The 14,518-nt window shown below is 40.4% G+C and overlaps 1 protein-coding gene across 6 annotated transcripts in view; it reads left to right on the top strand.

Moving 5' to 3' along the window:
• ubr4 (ubiquitin protein ligase E3 component n-recognin 4) overlaps window positions 1-14,518 on the top strand; it is a 57,046-nt gene that overhangs the window by 9,252 nt on the left and 33,276 nt on the right. For 3 of the 6 annotated variants that reach the window (XM_049581299.1, XM_049581296.1, XM_049581295.1), the window contains exons 15-34: window positions 686-727; window positions 4,291-4,478; window positions 4,647-4,803; window positions 4,951-5,036; window positions 5,179-5,348; window positions 5,728-6,007; window positions 6,752-6,884; window positions 8,016-8,095; window positions 8,181-8,309; window positions 8,637-8,819; window positions 9,016-9,138; window positions 9,246-9,475; window positions 9,727-9,845; window positions 9,958-10,055; window positions 10,527-10,684; window positions 10,994-11,200; window positions 11,412-11,513; window positions 11,599-11,699; window positions 12,168-12,555; window positions 12,804-12,867. In XM_049581299.1, the coding sequence (XP_049437256.1) occupies window positions 686-727; window positions 4,291-4,478; window positions 4,647-4,803; window positions 4,951-5,036; window positions 5,179-5,348; window positions 5,728-6,007; window positions 6,752-6,884; window positions 8,016-8,095; window positions 8,181-8,309; window positions 8,637-8,819; window positions 9,016-9,138; window positions 9,246-9,475; window positions 9,727-9,845; window positions 9,958-10,055; window positions 10,527-10,684; window positions 10,994-11,200; window positions 11,412-11,513; window positions 11,599-11,699; window positions 12,168-12,555; window positions 12,804-12,867 (3,038 nt within the window). The remainder of the gene's footprint in view (window positions 1-685; window positions 728-4,290; window positions 4,479-4,646; window positions 4,804-4,950; window positions 5,037-5,178; window positions 5,349-5,727; window positions 6,008-6,751; window positions 6,885-8,015; window positions 8,096-8,180; window positions 8,310-8,636; window positions 8,820-9,015; window positions 9,139-9,245; window positions 9,476-9,726; window positions 9,846-9,957; window positions 10,056-10,526; window positions 10,685-10,993; window positions 11,201-11,411; window positions 11,514-11,598; window positions 11,700-12,167; window positions 12,556-12,803; window positions 12,868-14,518) is intronic. The other 3 variants (XM_049581301.1, XM_049581300.1, XM_049581298.1) reach the window with 1 other exon arrangement.

Here is a 14,518-nt window from a genome sequence, read left to right as displayed (position 1 = left end):
CTGGAGTCTGAAGGCTTTAGGTAACCATAATTAGTCCAAGAGTATGGTCAGTTATTCTAATGATTTTTGTAGCCTATACATGCTTGTCAATACGGAGAATACATCTGGCATTAATTAGCCATATTAGGTTGCAAAAAGTTTAAAAATTTTTGCATTTGTAAGGTAATATCTGTTATCGTATCGCTATCGGCAACAACAAACAGACATTTATCGGTTATCAACCTTGCAATCCCATATTGTTGCATCTCTTAATAATTTTGATGTTGAAGAAACTGTTAGAAAGTATAACACCTTTTTATACCTTTTTTTAAAATCAAAGTTTGATGGGCATCATGTAATTGTAGACATGATGGAGATGCACTTAAGCGCAATCATTTAAGGAGTAATTTGACCAACAAGCCAGTACCCCAGAAGCTATGTGTAATGCCTTCAACGTATGCCTAAGATTTCCATGACAGTGTGGATGCAGGTGTTGAAAGCAAAGTCATGTTTGTGTTTGAGTGTCAGTGCTGAGCTGTATCAGTAAAGCAGTGAAACAGGTGTGCTGTCAGTGGACCAGTCAGTCAGGTTATGGCAGCAGTGAGAAGGGTAAACACACACATACACGCGCACAGTAATGTAATTAAAATTTTTGACCCTTCATCACACCATGTGACAGTGTAGTTGACAGTGTCTACTATTTCAGCAGAGAGAAGACAGGAGAAGACAAGTGCAGCTTGTGTCTCAGGTCAGCAGTTTTCTGTCCTCAGGTCAAAGACTTGGTGTCCACTTCACTGTCCTAGATTCATTTTGTTATTGTATGTCTCACAATATAGGCTCTGAGCTGCGGCCCTAATAGCTTAGAAAATGACAGAGCCACAGATGAAGACGCTTTGGCAAAACAGCCCCTAGTCTGAAAGGTGCTTTTCATTGAAATTGACATGATAATGACAATGTTTTGTCAAAGAGATTCATATGTGGCTCAGTGTGGTTCAAAAGATAATACCAGCAGTGTTGACATGTGGGTGCTCATTATTGTTTTTACATGCATTAAAACCTTAAATTAGAGCTGGGTGATGTATGAGAAAAGTTACTGATGACAACATTTATAGTAACTGACCGACTAAATTTTGCTCCCGTTGGTATGTTAAGTAAATGTCTTCGTTTCCGTCTGTGTCCTTCAAATACAACATCACCCCTTCGTCACCTGGTCTGTGCCCCTGCCTTTTCCTGCCATAATTTAATGCAGACTTGGAGTTGTCAGACAGATCAGCTTTTAGTTAAAGTTCGACATAATCCTTTTTTTTCTCCTTTTTTTTACATTGAATACCTTTTCATTATGTTTCATGATTTAAACATTTTGGATTATTGTGCTACACAGATTTTGTGGTACTATCACCTAGTCCTACCTCAGATCTCATTCATTTTTTCTGTGATTATTATATTCTTTTTACCTGTCATTGCATTACTTGTTACACTTGTTGGAAAAGGTCCTTGATACAAAATAATGTAGGACCCATGTCAAAACAGTGGTATTATTATTGAATACAGTATATTCAAGTTGTGCTTGTAAACTATGGGCTTAAACACACTATGCTACGTCTTGCTGTCACTTGAAACGTTATGATTTTTGTGTGTTGCATGCAGATGTGAATATCAGCTTACAGCGATATTCTTTTAACAGTTGTTTCTTGTTTTTGTATTTGAATTAATCTGTCGATACTTCAACTGGGTATGTCTGCTGCAAGATGCCTTTAAAGTCTAATGTTGATAGAATATATTTAATTGATTGATAGGTCCTGAAATAGGTAGCCTCGTGAGGCCACCACTCAGAAGGATAGGTGTGAGGGTTGTGTGTTGCCAGTCGGGTGACGAGCAACAGCAGAGACTTTGGTGGACTAACCTCTGGCTTATAGTCTGTATTTTAGAATGCAGACTCTCTGGTGAGAAGGGAGTCAGCCAGATCAAGTGTGGGATGTCTAGTGATAAATTAGATGTAGTTGGGCTCCACCTGTACACACAGAATCTGTTCTGGAACCAAAACCCAGGATAGAGGCGATACTTGTGTCTGGAGTTCTCAGGTGTGACAGGCATTTAGTGAGTGTGAGAAATTCCAGGGCAATGCTAACTCCCGTGTCAGCCTACATAAAAACGTCATCCCTGCAGCACTTCATGCTGCTGCCTGTGGAGGGAGGCTCTTAGAGTTTTCTGTGCCCAAGTAACAAACAGCCACTTGGAGTATCTGGGTGGTCCTGGAGCGGGAACTGATAAGACTACAGTTCTGCTGGGAAACTTCAATGCATATGTGGGAAACACTGACAAAACCTATAGGAGGTTGATTAGAAGGAATGACCTACCTATCTGAACCTGAGTGGTGCTTTTCTGCAAATCATGGACTGTCCTTGACAAACATTATGTTTGAACTTGAGGTCATGGTAGTGTACTTGGTAGCAGTGCATCGGATTGACAATTGACTTTAAAGTGTTATGATCAGATCTGCCAACTTGTTTTACACTCAGATATGAAGAGTGGAGCAGAGCTGCTGTCATCTGAGTTGGGTCAGGTGGTGGGTGAGGATGGCAGACAGATGCTGTAAATTCACTCATGTTGTGAGGGTTAACAAGAAATGTCAGCCAGAAGCCCCTGTCGGCCAGGTCTTGGTTGGGGAAAATAGAATCAAAGGAGACTATGATGACTTTTTTCATAGCTGAGGGGCAGCTCTAAGTAGTGGCTAAAAGGTAGAAACCATTTGTGATGGTAGATCAAAGAACCTGTTTCTGGACAGCAGGAGAGGGAAGCAGCTAGAATAAAGCAAGAGAACTTTTGGGCCTTAAAAATATAGATACTTTCTATGCATATGCTCTTGGATGAGAAAATTATATTTAAATTCCAGTTTTCATTACAGAAAATGAGATTTTTAAGCCTTCGGCATGAGAATTGCTTATCTGCAGGGCTCTAGACCGCTACTATATTTAGTCACATTTTGTGACGATAGAGCACCACTGCAACTTGCAAATATGATTAATACATGGACTTGAGAGTTGAGAATTTGTTTCTAGCTTACAGTGAAAAAATCCTCACATTTAATGGCGCCGCAGTAATAGTTTATCTTAAGGAGTTTAACGACAGCATGAGCCGAGTAAGCGTGTCTTTTTACCTGTAGGGCTCCACACTGCGACTAATTAGTCACATTTTGCGACCATGGAGCACCACTATGATTTGAAAATCTGATGATATATGAACTGGGAGAACTGTTACTGTGTTGGCCATATGACAGAACCAACCTTGTATCATTACACGAAGATATTATTGAAGCCAGATCTTAAAAATGTCAAGAAAAAATTGAAATCTATCATGTTTTAACTTCATTTAAATCGCTATTTGTTGTAGCTGGTGCATGTTGGCTAGTAGTGCATAAAAATAAAAATATATCTAATGCCTGTGAATTGTTATTGATTGTAACATAATGCTCTCTTCTATGGAATAATACAGCAGTGATGTGTTCTCAGTTCGGCAGATACTTTACAGCTTTCATTAGAAAGTAATAATACATGTTTTGCATCAAGTGTCAACCTGACTACCATTGTCTGTCTCGTTGTTGCCAATAGCATGTATATATATACACACACACACACACACACACACACACACACACAAAGGCAGCTATGAACATTGCATGCTGTTTAAATGCTTATATTTCAATATAATCTTTGAAGAACCCATGTTGATTAATTAAATCTTAGTTTTATGTCAAGTATACAAAATTCTAGAATTTTGTTGAAGATTTGCAAATATGAAAAGATTTAGTGCACATTATAGTAGCAGATTACTTGAGAATTAATATCAGCTATGAAAGTGTGGAACACTGTAGAGCAGCTTTTTAGTCTTTTATCAACTAGGGTATCATAGGGAAACACTAGAGCTTGAGCTACCTCATCATTTCACTACCCTTTTTAATGAAAAAAGGGAAAATAAATACATAAACAGGCTTTCTCTTAAAGTCATTGGTAGTAAGTAAAAGTGGATGTCTTTTGACAAAAACATAGGTATAAAATGTTCTCTAGTATCCCTCCTTAAGTAGACATTTACCAACAGGATGTCACCATATGTTCACTATTTACTGCATCTTTGGCTCTTCCCCACCGCCTGCACAGTGTCATAGGTGTCATGAACTAGTTTGATGCTTTTTACATTTTGCCTTTTGGTCACACCACCTCCACCACCACCACTCCACAAATGCCTTGTAAGTCTTGGGACATTTCTCACTGCCACTGTAAGAAATGTATATAAATTATTTGTCTTTTGTTGCAGATGATGACAGTGAACCCATCTTGGGGCTTTGGTTTGAAGAGACAATTTCACCCACCAAAGATAAAGTTGCTCCCCCACCCCCTCCACCACCCCCACCTCTGGAGACTTCTCCCAGACTGAAGAGCCCAAGCAAGCAGAATCCAAGCGAAAATGGCAACATTTTAGCTGGACGTAAAGACCCAGAGCTGGTGAGGACTCATTTTTTTTGTACCTGACAACATACAGAATAATGGTGTGGCACATGTATTTCTTTGTAATGCTAGCAAGCCTGTTAATATGTCTCTACTAACAACCAGTGAAAATGTTTTGGTTTCAATGTGTGATAATCCAGCAACTCATAACAGTTTGTTCCATAGTTTCTCAGTTTAGCCTCCAGCATTCTGAACTTCATCACCACCTCAATGCTCAAGTCCAGGAACAACTTCATCCGCAACTACCTGAGCGTGTCTCTTACAGAGCAGCACATGGCTACACTAGCCAGCATCATCAAAGACGTGGACAAAGATGTGAAAGGTACACTGGAAAGAAATACTGCTCATGAAAATGATCTCAAATTTTACCCTAATTTCTCTTTGTATTCTTAGTAGCTAAAGAAGTGTAGCCCATAATTGGTAGACTGCAATGCATGCTGCTAGGATTAATGCATTTTGTTCTCCGCAGGCTCCTCAGATGAAGCATTTTCTTTAGCTCTGTATCACTTCAACCACACCCTGGTAACATCAGATCTTCCTTCCCCGGCCCTGCAGGTAAGAGAAATTTGTTTGTTCAGCCAGTGTCTTGTTTACCAGCACCAAAACCCTAGGCTAGTAACTTCTATTTATGAGCCTGTTATTTCTGAATTGTTAATTGCATGTCATGACTTATTATTGTATCTCTTGTAATTCCCAGAGCACCCTTCTTCAGCAGTTAGGTGTTGCACCCTTTTCTGAGGGTCCCTGGCCTCTGTATATTCACCCTCAATCATTGTCAGTACTCTCCAGACTTCTCCTCATATGGCAGCATAAAGCAAGTGTGCAAGGAGAACCAGATGTACCTGAGTGTATGAAAGTCTGGGAAAGGTATGGCAACTTATGGCTTAAAATTTGCCCTTGATTCTGTAACCATAATACATTGAATGTCAGTTAGTTACAAGCTGTTGTATGTTTTGACTGATAATAATGGCAAAAACCAACAGGAGTATGAGTGCTCACAGAAGCGGCTCTGCTTCACTTTGGCATCCATGTTAATTAATGAATAAAAAGCAACTTCCATTTGATAAGTATCTCAATATTTACTCATTTTTGAGAATAGAGCACAGCTTTTGCAGTGCTGTAGTTTGCAAATGTGAGAATATGTGGAAAATGTCCTTGCTGAGCTTACATTTGCACACAGTTTATTTTAGTTTTTTATTTTACCTATTTCTGCTTTCTTCTGCCTTTCCTTTTCCTGCTCTAATAGATTTTTGGGGACGTTGAAGCAGCACACGATACAGAGTTCTGTGCATGGAGAAGATGACCTTAATGTAGAGCACCTCCAGCTCCTGCTGCTTCTTTTCCATAATCTGTCAGAGCGTGGCCGGCGGTCAGTCCTGACCCTGGTGACACAAGCCATCAGTGAAGTGGCACAGAGCAAAGACTCCCAGCTGAAGGCAGTGCCTCTCAACCTGGCCCGCCTGTGTCTGGTGTTTGACTACCTGCTGCGGCACTACTCAAAGGCACCCTTGTACCTATTTGAGCAGGTTAGTTGCTTATTTTTAAATGGTAGTTGTCTTATCTTGATGGTAAATGGCAAATGGTTACTTTATTTTTATAATATTCAAGTAAAATACTGTCCAGCAAATGTATTGATTTGATAATCTACCTATCCAAAGTAACCTTAAAGATCCCATCCTAAATATTGCATAAGGCTCATTTGAGTATAAGACTATCCTCATATTCACTTTTCCAGTGAATTCCTTTGGAGCAGCTACTGGCTTCACATCTTGATAATACCACAGCAGAGCATGTGAGTGGATTAGAGCAGTGGGAATTTCAGCTCCTCACTCACGGGGCTGGTCATTCCCTCCGCTCAGAGCTGCGCTGCTCAATATTGCTTTGCGCTCAATTCAGATTTCTCCCTGCTCTACTCAAATTGCTCACCCCTTCTTCCAACAAAAGTTTAAAAAACAAACAAACAAACAAAAAAAAAACGGCATTGTATTCTATTTTTAGCCAAAACACGAGCCAAAATAAAGATGTACTCTGGTCAGACACGCTTCAAACTCATGGTTTGAGTGGTACTGGTGCTTCCATTTTTGGTAATTTGTTGTTTTGAGTTATTTTGATTTGATAAATCCACCTATGAAAGTAACATTACAGCCAAAGAAAGTGGTAGTATAAGTCATTTTTATTGTAATGCTGACTTTTTAAATAAAATTGACTGTGTGTGTGGCACTGTGACAACAAATAATTAAGCCTCTGTCAACCATGAACATTATTTATAGGTGCAGTATAACCTCCTGACACCACCATCCACTGGACCCAGTTCTGTTCAGGAAGGAGGCAAACGCAGCGGCCTCCCACTTTACTATGGATTCAAAGAGGTGGAGGAGAACTGGGCCAAACACTGTTCAGCAGGTAAGACCCATGAAAGAAATGTACTTTTTTTTTTTAGCCACAGTAGGTAACAAAGTTCATCGGCAGCATGGACTGTTTATGCCAACTACATCCTTTTTTAGCATTAACAAAGACTATCTGTGCACACGAAGTCACTGGCTGTTTGAAGTATTTACCTAAGTGGCATTTATATCCCAACTTGAACGTTATCTCAGTGCCTATTCTTTCTGTGGACATTTTCTGAAAAAGAGTAGTTTGACTCTTAACTTCTTGACTCTTAACTTCAGAAATGCATTGCACATTTTGTATTTACACATGTGCATGTTCCTGTGCCATTATGTTGAAATAAGTAGGTCACTTAAACCCTTTTTTTCCCATCAAAATTAGTGCATATATGCAGGTTTTTTAAACAAGGAAAAACCCTCTAAAAAATAGGCAGTAGACTCTTTTCCCACTGCCACTAGATAAATATGCCATTCTAGTTGACAGTAGAAAGCAGCATGAAGGTTAGTGAAAATGTTACAGTGGTTACTCCTTTTTTATATCTGTTACTTACTTAGTCTCTTTCAACTAATTTGCTGACTAATTTGAAATGATTTTTGAGTGCTCCTTGGATGGAGATGGACTGAATTTGTGCCTGAGATGTCAAAGAGTCGCAGAGGTTACTGATGGTCTTGCTGGAACTGGGCAGAAATTTACGTGTCCAGCCAGGTGTCAAGTTTCCATTTCTGCCAATCGAAGCTGGGGCTGATAAATATCCATGACTATTGCAGAATTATTTGTCCCGCGAACGAATGCAGATTGTAACCTTTCCAGCTACAGACAAAAGCCAGATGTTACTGGGTGTTAGTGGGTTTTATGTCCAGTGGGAAAGGGGCTTAACTCTGTGTCCTGCGTCTGCCATCGTTGGCTTGGCACTGTTGTTTGTGTGAGGTGTCAGCAAGAAAAGAACAAAGTTAAACAAGAAAGTGGGAGTTAAAACAACAAGAGATCAATAAGAAAAAAAATAAATAATTTTTAAGAACATCTGCAACTTTCATACATGTACTTCATATTGTCTGTGTTCTTGTGTCTTATCTGTGAAGACAATGTGGCTATGATGGTACTAGATGAGAAAATAATATTCTGTTCATGCATTTCAACCTTTCTTAGATTCAAATGTTCAGCCCAAATTCTACTGCGTTCTGTCCCCTGAGGCATCTGAAGATGATATCAGCAGACTGGACAGCAAGGTGAGACTTTAACCTCTAATAGATGAATATATGGGTAAAAAAAATCTTTCTGTATTCAAACATATCTCTTTTTTTTTCCTTTCAGGTCTTTCCAAAACTGTTCAACGGAGCAGTTAAATATGATGATCTGTATGGATGGCTCATGTCACTCCTGGTTGCAGGCTCTCAGTTTGACACTGCAAGAAGACAGGAGAGCAAGCCAATCACTCCTATGGTGAGACCGCAGCACAACAAACCATTAACTGTGTAAACGGGATGAACAAGTCCAAGATGCAGGTGTCCTGCAGCACTTTAAGATTACAGCTCTCAGTGGCTCCACCTTTTTATTTATTATTCACCCACAATATTTGAAATTAAGACCTAAATGTGCTTCAAATAAAAGCCTTCCAAGTTGTTGTATTTCAGAAGCCCTTCAATGTAAAGCTCTAGCAGGAAGTGATACGTTTTAATCAATAGTAACTCAACAGTAACATAATTCAGCTGTGACATTATCTGATTGTGGATTGGAAAAAAATGCAAGTTTGTTTATCAACCTGCACAGGAGGCATGCTCCCTTCAGTACTACTTCTTGGTGCTGTGGAGGATCCTAGGCGTTTTACCACCCTCAAAAGCCTACATGGAGCAGCTGAAGAATGGCTGCAGTGATCCCAGTGAGAGCGACATCCTGCACACGCTTCGATGGTCCTCACGTCTCCGAGTATCCACCTACGTGAATTGGATCAAGGTCCGTTGACGCCTGAAAGCAAAGAAAACAAATAAATCACATCAAAACTATTGCTGCAGATTGGCGTGAAATGACTGACTTTTTGATTTCTCATATACACATTATACTACACTGTGTCTTTAATCCAGTAATGTAATATTCTTTTTTCATTGTTGTTAATTTTGATGTATGACTATACCCATGTCATCACTGACAGGAGCACTTGGTGAAGCAGGGAATGAAAGCAGACCAAGCAGCCTCTCTGGTTGAGATGACAGCTGCGAAGTGCAGCACCGTTAAATACGATGTGGAGCTAGCAGAGGAGTACATTGCCAGACAGGTGATGAGTACAACGTAGTCATAGTTGACTTTTGTATGGATTGTTGTACAAACAGGACAAAGTTTTAAGCACAACTGTCACTCTTTGACAATTTGATTCTGTTGCAGATTTCCACTTTCTCGAGTGTAGACCCCAACGGCATCCTTCCACTCGATCAGTTACCCTCTTTACAAGCCATCTATACACTGGATGCAGTCATCTCCAAAGTGCAGGTTTCCCTGGATGAGCATTTGTCCAAGGTTGCCATTGAGGCAGACACTCACAAGTCATCTGAGATCACAAAGAACCTACTGCCTGCCACGCTTCAGCTCACTGATGTTTACACAGCCTTTACAAGGTGAGAAAGGGATCAGTCTAACCCCTGTACTTTGCTTAAAGTAACACTGAACAACAGACAAGGTTGTCTAGGCCATGCTTTATGTCTAAAAAGCTGGAATATAAGGATATCACAGAAATAGCGGCAGGGTTACTACAGGATTATGTATTGCTTTGTCTTATTTATAAATTTTTGTTTTATCACTTCCTCTGCTGGAAATGATGGATATGTTTATCTGAATAATATGATCAAACCAAACTTGTTGTGACCAGGTCTTACCTGCTAATGAACATCCCAGAGGAAGGGGAAAACAAGCTTACAGATGCCAAGCTCCAAGGTTATGCTGCAGTTCTGTCCATTGGCTCCACCCGCTGCAAGGCCAACCTGCTGGGTACATGAAACAATTACTCAAGAACAAAATTGTGAAACAGTACATTTACTCTCACAACTTTTCTGTTCACTGACTGTTTTAACTTGTATTTATTTTAAATGAAATATCACAGGTCATAGCATTATGCAGAACCTACCATCGGCTGTACAGACAATATGTGATACTTGGAACAGCATCCACACCAATGAATTCCCCAACATTGGCTCATGGGTACGTGAATAAAGTTGTTGCTTATGGTTCAGTTTGACTCTGTTCCTCCTTGTAAGCACTATATTAGAAGAGTTCTGTTCACTATTTAGTATTTGTGCCTTTATTATGTAAGTGGGCTGGTAGTGTACCATTGACTGTGAGACTACTGGGAAGGATGATATGTAAATTTAACCTTTTTGTTCTACCCACTGCTATCCCAAATTCTAAGCACTGACAAGATGAAATAATTCCAATGTCATTGTTCTTACTTTTATATTGATGCTGACCATTAATTTTTAATTATGCATCTTATCTGAATTATCTGCCTATCTAAGCATTTGATAAATAAAGATATATCAGATATAATTACATAAAGTATTAAAATATCAAGGTATTTACCCATATTGCCTAGCCCTATTCAGTATGTCATTTAAGAAAAATAATTGTATCAGCAATTATAAGACTAATAGTCTTGTGTTTTTTCTTTCTCAGCGAAATGCATTTGCCAATGATACCATTCCATCAGAGAGCTACATCAGTGCCATCCAAGCAGCTCACCTGGGCACATTGAGTTGTCAGTCGTTGCCTCTGGCATCTTCTCTTAAACACATCCTACTCTCTTTGGTTCGCCTCACTGGCGACCTCATTGTGTAAGTGCTTGTCCAGTCTGATTTAAAGGTGCTGTATATGACATTCAGAGCATTAATACTGGAGCAGACATCTGTTTAATGAAATGTAATGGCGTTCTGAGCACAGAATGAGGTCTCTCTGAGTGTTGTAATCTAATTCCAGTTGAGAGCCTTGTGCAGGCAATCCCAGCTCAGATTCTGAATCATAGATATGCTCTGAGTTTAAATCTAAGTCATTCAAAATATAACATAAAGAATGTGATAAGTAAAATGTATTCATGAAAAAACCTGTAAACATTAGTTAATATTGCTGTGTGTTTGTCTCCTCAGCACAGAGGAGCTGAATCCTTCACAGGTTGTGCGTACTTTGCTGCCCCTTCTCTTGGAGAGCAGCACAGAAAGCGTAGCTGAGATCAGCAGCACCTCACTTGAGCGCATCCTCGGCCCATCAGAGTCTGATGCTTTCCTAGCCCGCATATACGAGCGTTTGGTGACCGGGTGCTACAACATCATTGCCAATCACTCAGACCCCAACAGGTATGACATGTGTGACATAGTTAATTAAACATATTAAAATATATTTTTTATTAACATCAAAACACTGTGTGATGTGAAACAGGTTTTTGTAGTGCTGAACCCACAGAGAATAATGCCCCACTGTGCAGCTTTTATCTTATTGATAAAATATATATTGATATCCTATTGAGTCTCACTGCTCTTATCAGCCGTTGATCTCTTTCTTTTATAGTGGTTTGGATGAGTCTGTCCTTGAGGAATGCCTTCAGTACCTCGAAAAACAGCTTGAGAGCAGTCAGGTCCGCAAGGCAATGGAAGAATTCTTTTCTTTCAGGTATCTGCTCAACTGACAACACAGGCTGAATTTTTAAACATTTGATCTGCTACCTCACTTATTTTGTGCCTTTTTTTTCTCACAGCGGTGAGCTTGTCCAGATTATGATGGCAACAGCCAACGAAAATCTATCAGCAAAGTTCTGCAACAGGGTGCTGAAATTCTTCACCAAGCTTTTCCAGCTCAGTAAGTCTACAGTTGGCAGAGCTCAACTTAATAAAGAAAAGCTACCAAAAGGCTGAGATATACTTCAAATGGACTAGTTCATATGAGTTGTTGTCTGACCACACGAAAAGGCAAAAATGTGATGTGCCACTCCGGATGGCCACATTTGAAAGTGAAAAGCCTGACGTGAGAGTGGGCGGTAGAACAAAAGTATTCTGTCACCCCTGCACAACCCTGCATAAAGAGGCCATGCTTGTCTCATGGTGGGTTTTGAAAAGTAACAAAAATTGTGAGACATGTCCCCCCATAGTCTTTTGTTGGAAAGATGTAGGTGAGGGCATTTCAGACACTGCTTGATGATCCAACAATAAGTTTGAAGCATACTTTTGCCTTGTCAAAAATCAAATCAGAAATCTTTAAAGCTGCAAGTTGCAGATACATCAGATTTTTTTGATAAGCCTAATCTTATAGTGATGCTGTCATTTTCAGCGGAGAAAAGCCCAAACCCCAGCCTCTTGTGCCTGTGTGGCTCTCTGGCCCAGCTGGCCTGCGTGGAGCCCTCTCGTCTGCAGTCCTGGCTGACGCGCATGACGGCCACCCCACCAAAGGATTCAGAACAGCTGGAAATAGTGCAAGAAAACCGGCAGCTCCTGCAAGTGCTCACCACTCACATTGTGCGTGACAACAGCCAGGTGGGCGAAGGAGTGTGCACTGTCCTCCTCAGCACACTCATTCCCATGGCAACAGACATGCTGGCCAATGGTGATGGAACAGGGTTTCCTGAGCTCATGGTCATCATGGCCACACTTGCCAGTGCTGGACAGGGGGCCGGTCACCTGCAACTGCACAGGGCAGCTATTGACTGGCTTACCAGATGGTAAGAAATGAGTTTCACAGACATGCTGTTGTCTGAACTGCATGATTTTTTAGAATCAGTGCTAAGGCTAAAGTCACCAGAAAAAGTGCTTGCCAAAAGTACTCAGTATAATCACCATGGATTTAAATAGTGCTTTGTATTGGGTAACCTAATCCCTTGACCATTATCAAATAGCAATATAATCTTAAATGTATGTATATACATCTTATACATTTTAGAATTAATAATAATTTTTTTTTCCTCTGCAGCAAAAAGTATTTAACACAGAAGAATGTTGTGGAAAAAGTGAGCACAAACTTATCCCAAGGAAAGGTATGTTTTTATATATACAGTACAGGCCAAAAGTTTGGACACACCTTCTCATTCAATGCGTTTTCTTTATTTTCATGACTATTTACATTGTAGATTCTCACTGAAGGCATCAAAACTATGAATGAACACATGTGGAGTTATGTACTTAACAAAAAAAGGTGAAATAACTGAAAACATGTTTTATATTCTAGTTTCTTCAAAATAGCCACCCTTTGCTCTGATTACTGCTTTGCACACTCTTGGCATTCTCTCGATGAGCTTCAAGAGGTAGTCACCTGAAATGGTTTTCCAACAGTCTTGAAGGAGTTCCCAGAGGTGTTTAGCACTTGTTGGCCCCTTTGCCTTCACTCTGCGGTCCAGCTCACCCCAAACCATCTCGATTGGGTTCAGGTCCGGTGACTGTGGAGGCCAGGTCATCTGCCGCAGCACTCCATCGCTCTCCTTCTTGGTCAAATAGCCCTTACACAGCCTGGAGGTGTGTTTGGGGTCATTGTCCTGTTAAAAAATAAATGATCGTCCAACTAAACGCAAACCGGATGGGATGGCATGTCGCTGCAGGATGCTGTGGTAGCCATGCTGGTTCAGTGTGCCTTCAATTTTGAATAAATCCCCAACAGTGTCACCAGCAAAACACTCCCACACCATCACACCTCCTCCATGCTTCACAGTGGGAACCAGGCATGTGGAATCCATCCGTTCACCTTTTCTGCGTCTCACAAAGACACGGCGGTTGGAACCAAAGATCTCAAATTTGGACTCATCAGACCAAAGCACAGATTTCCACTGGTCTAATGTCCATTCCTTGTGTTTCTTGGCCCAAACAAATCTCTTCTGCTTGTTGCCTCTCCTTAGCAGTGGTTTCCTAGCAGCTATTTGACCATGAAGGCCTGATTCGCGCAGTCTCCTCTTAACAGTTGTTGTAGAGATGGGTCTGCTGCTAGAACTCTGTGTGGCATTCATCTGGTCTCTGATCTGAGCTGCTGTTAACTTTCCATTTCTGAGGCTGGTGACTCGGATGAACTTATCCTCAGAAGCAGAGGTGACTCTTGGTCTTCCTTTCCTGGGTCGGTCCTCATGTGTGCCAGTTTCGTTGTAGCGCTTGATGGTTTTTGCGACTCCGCTTGGGGACACATTTAAAGTTTTTGCAATTTTCCGGACTGACTGACCTTCATTTCTTAAAGTAATGATGGCCACTCGTTTTTCTTTAGTTAGCTGATTGGTTCTTGCCATAATATGAATTTTAACAGTTGTCCAATAGGGCTGTCGGCTGTGTATTAACCTGACTTCTGCACAACACAACTGATGGTCCCAACTCCATTGATAAAGCAAGAAATTCCACTAATTAACCCTGATAAGGCACACCTGTGAAGTGGAAACCATTTCAGGTGACTACCTCTTGAAGCTCATCGATAGAATGCCAAGAGTGTGCAAAGCAGTAATCAGAGCAAAGGGTGGCTATTTTGAAGAAACTAGAATATAAAACATGTTTTCGGTTATTTCACCTTTTTTTGTTAAGTACATAACTCCACATGTGTTCATTCATAGTTTTGATGCCTTCAGTGAGAATCTACAATGTAAATAGTCATGAAAATTAAGAAAACGCATTGAATGAGATGTGTCCAAACTTTTGGCCTGTACTATGTGTATATAT

This window comes from Epinephelus fuscoguttatus, linkage group LG7 (genome assembly GCF_011397635.1).
Source record: "Epinephelus fuscoguttatus linkage group LG7, E.fuscoguttatus.final_Chr_v1".
Lineage (NCBI taxonomy): Eukaryota > Metazoa > Chordata > Actinopteri > Perciformes > Serranidae > Epinephelus > Epinephelus fuscoguttatus.
Note: the sequence above shows the minus strand (reverse complement) of the source record. Positions and strands in the feature narration are given on the sequence as shown.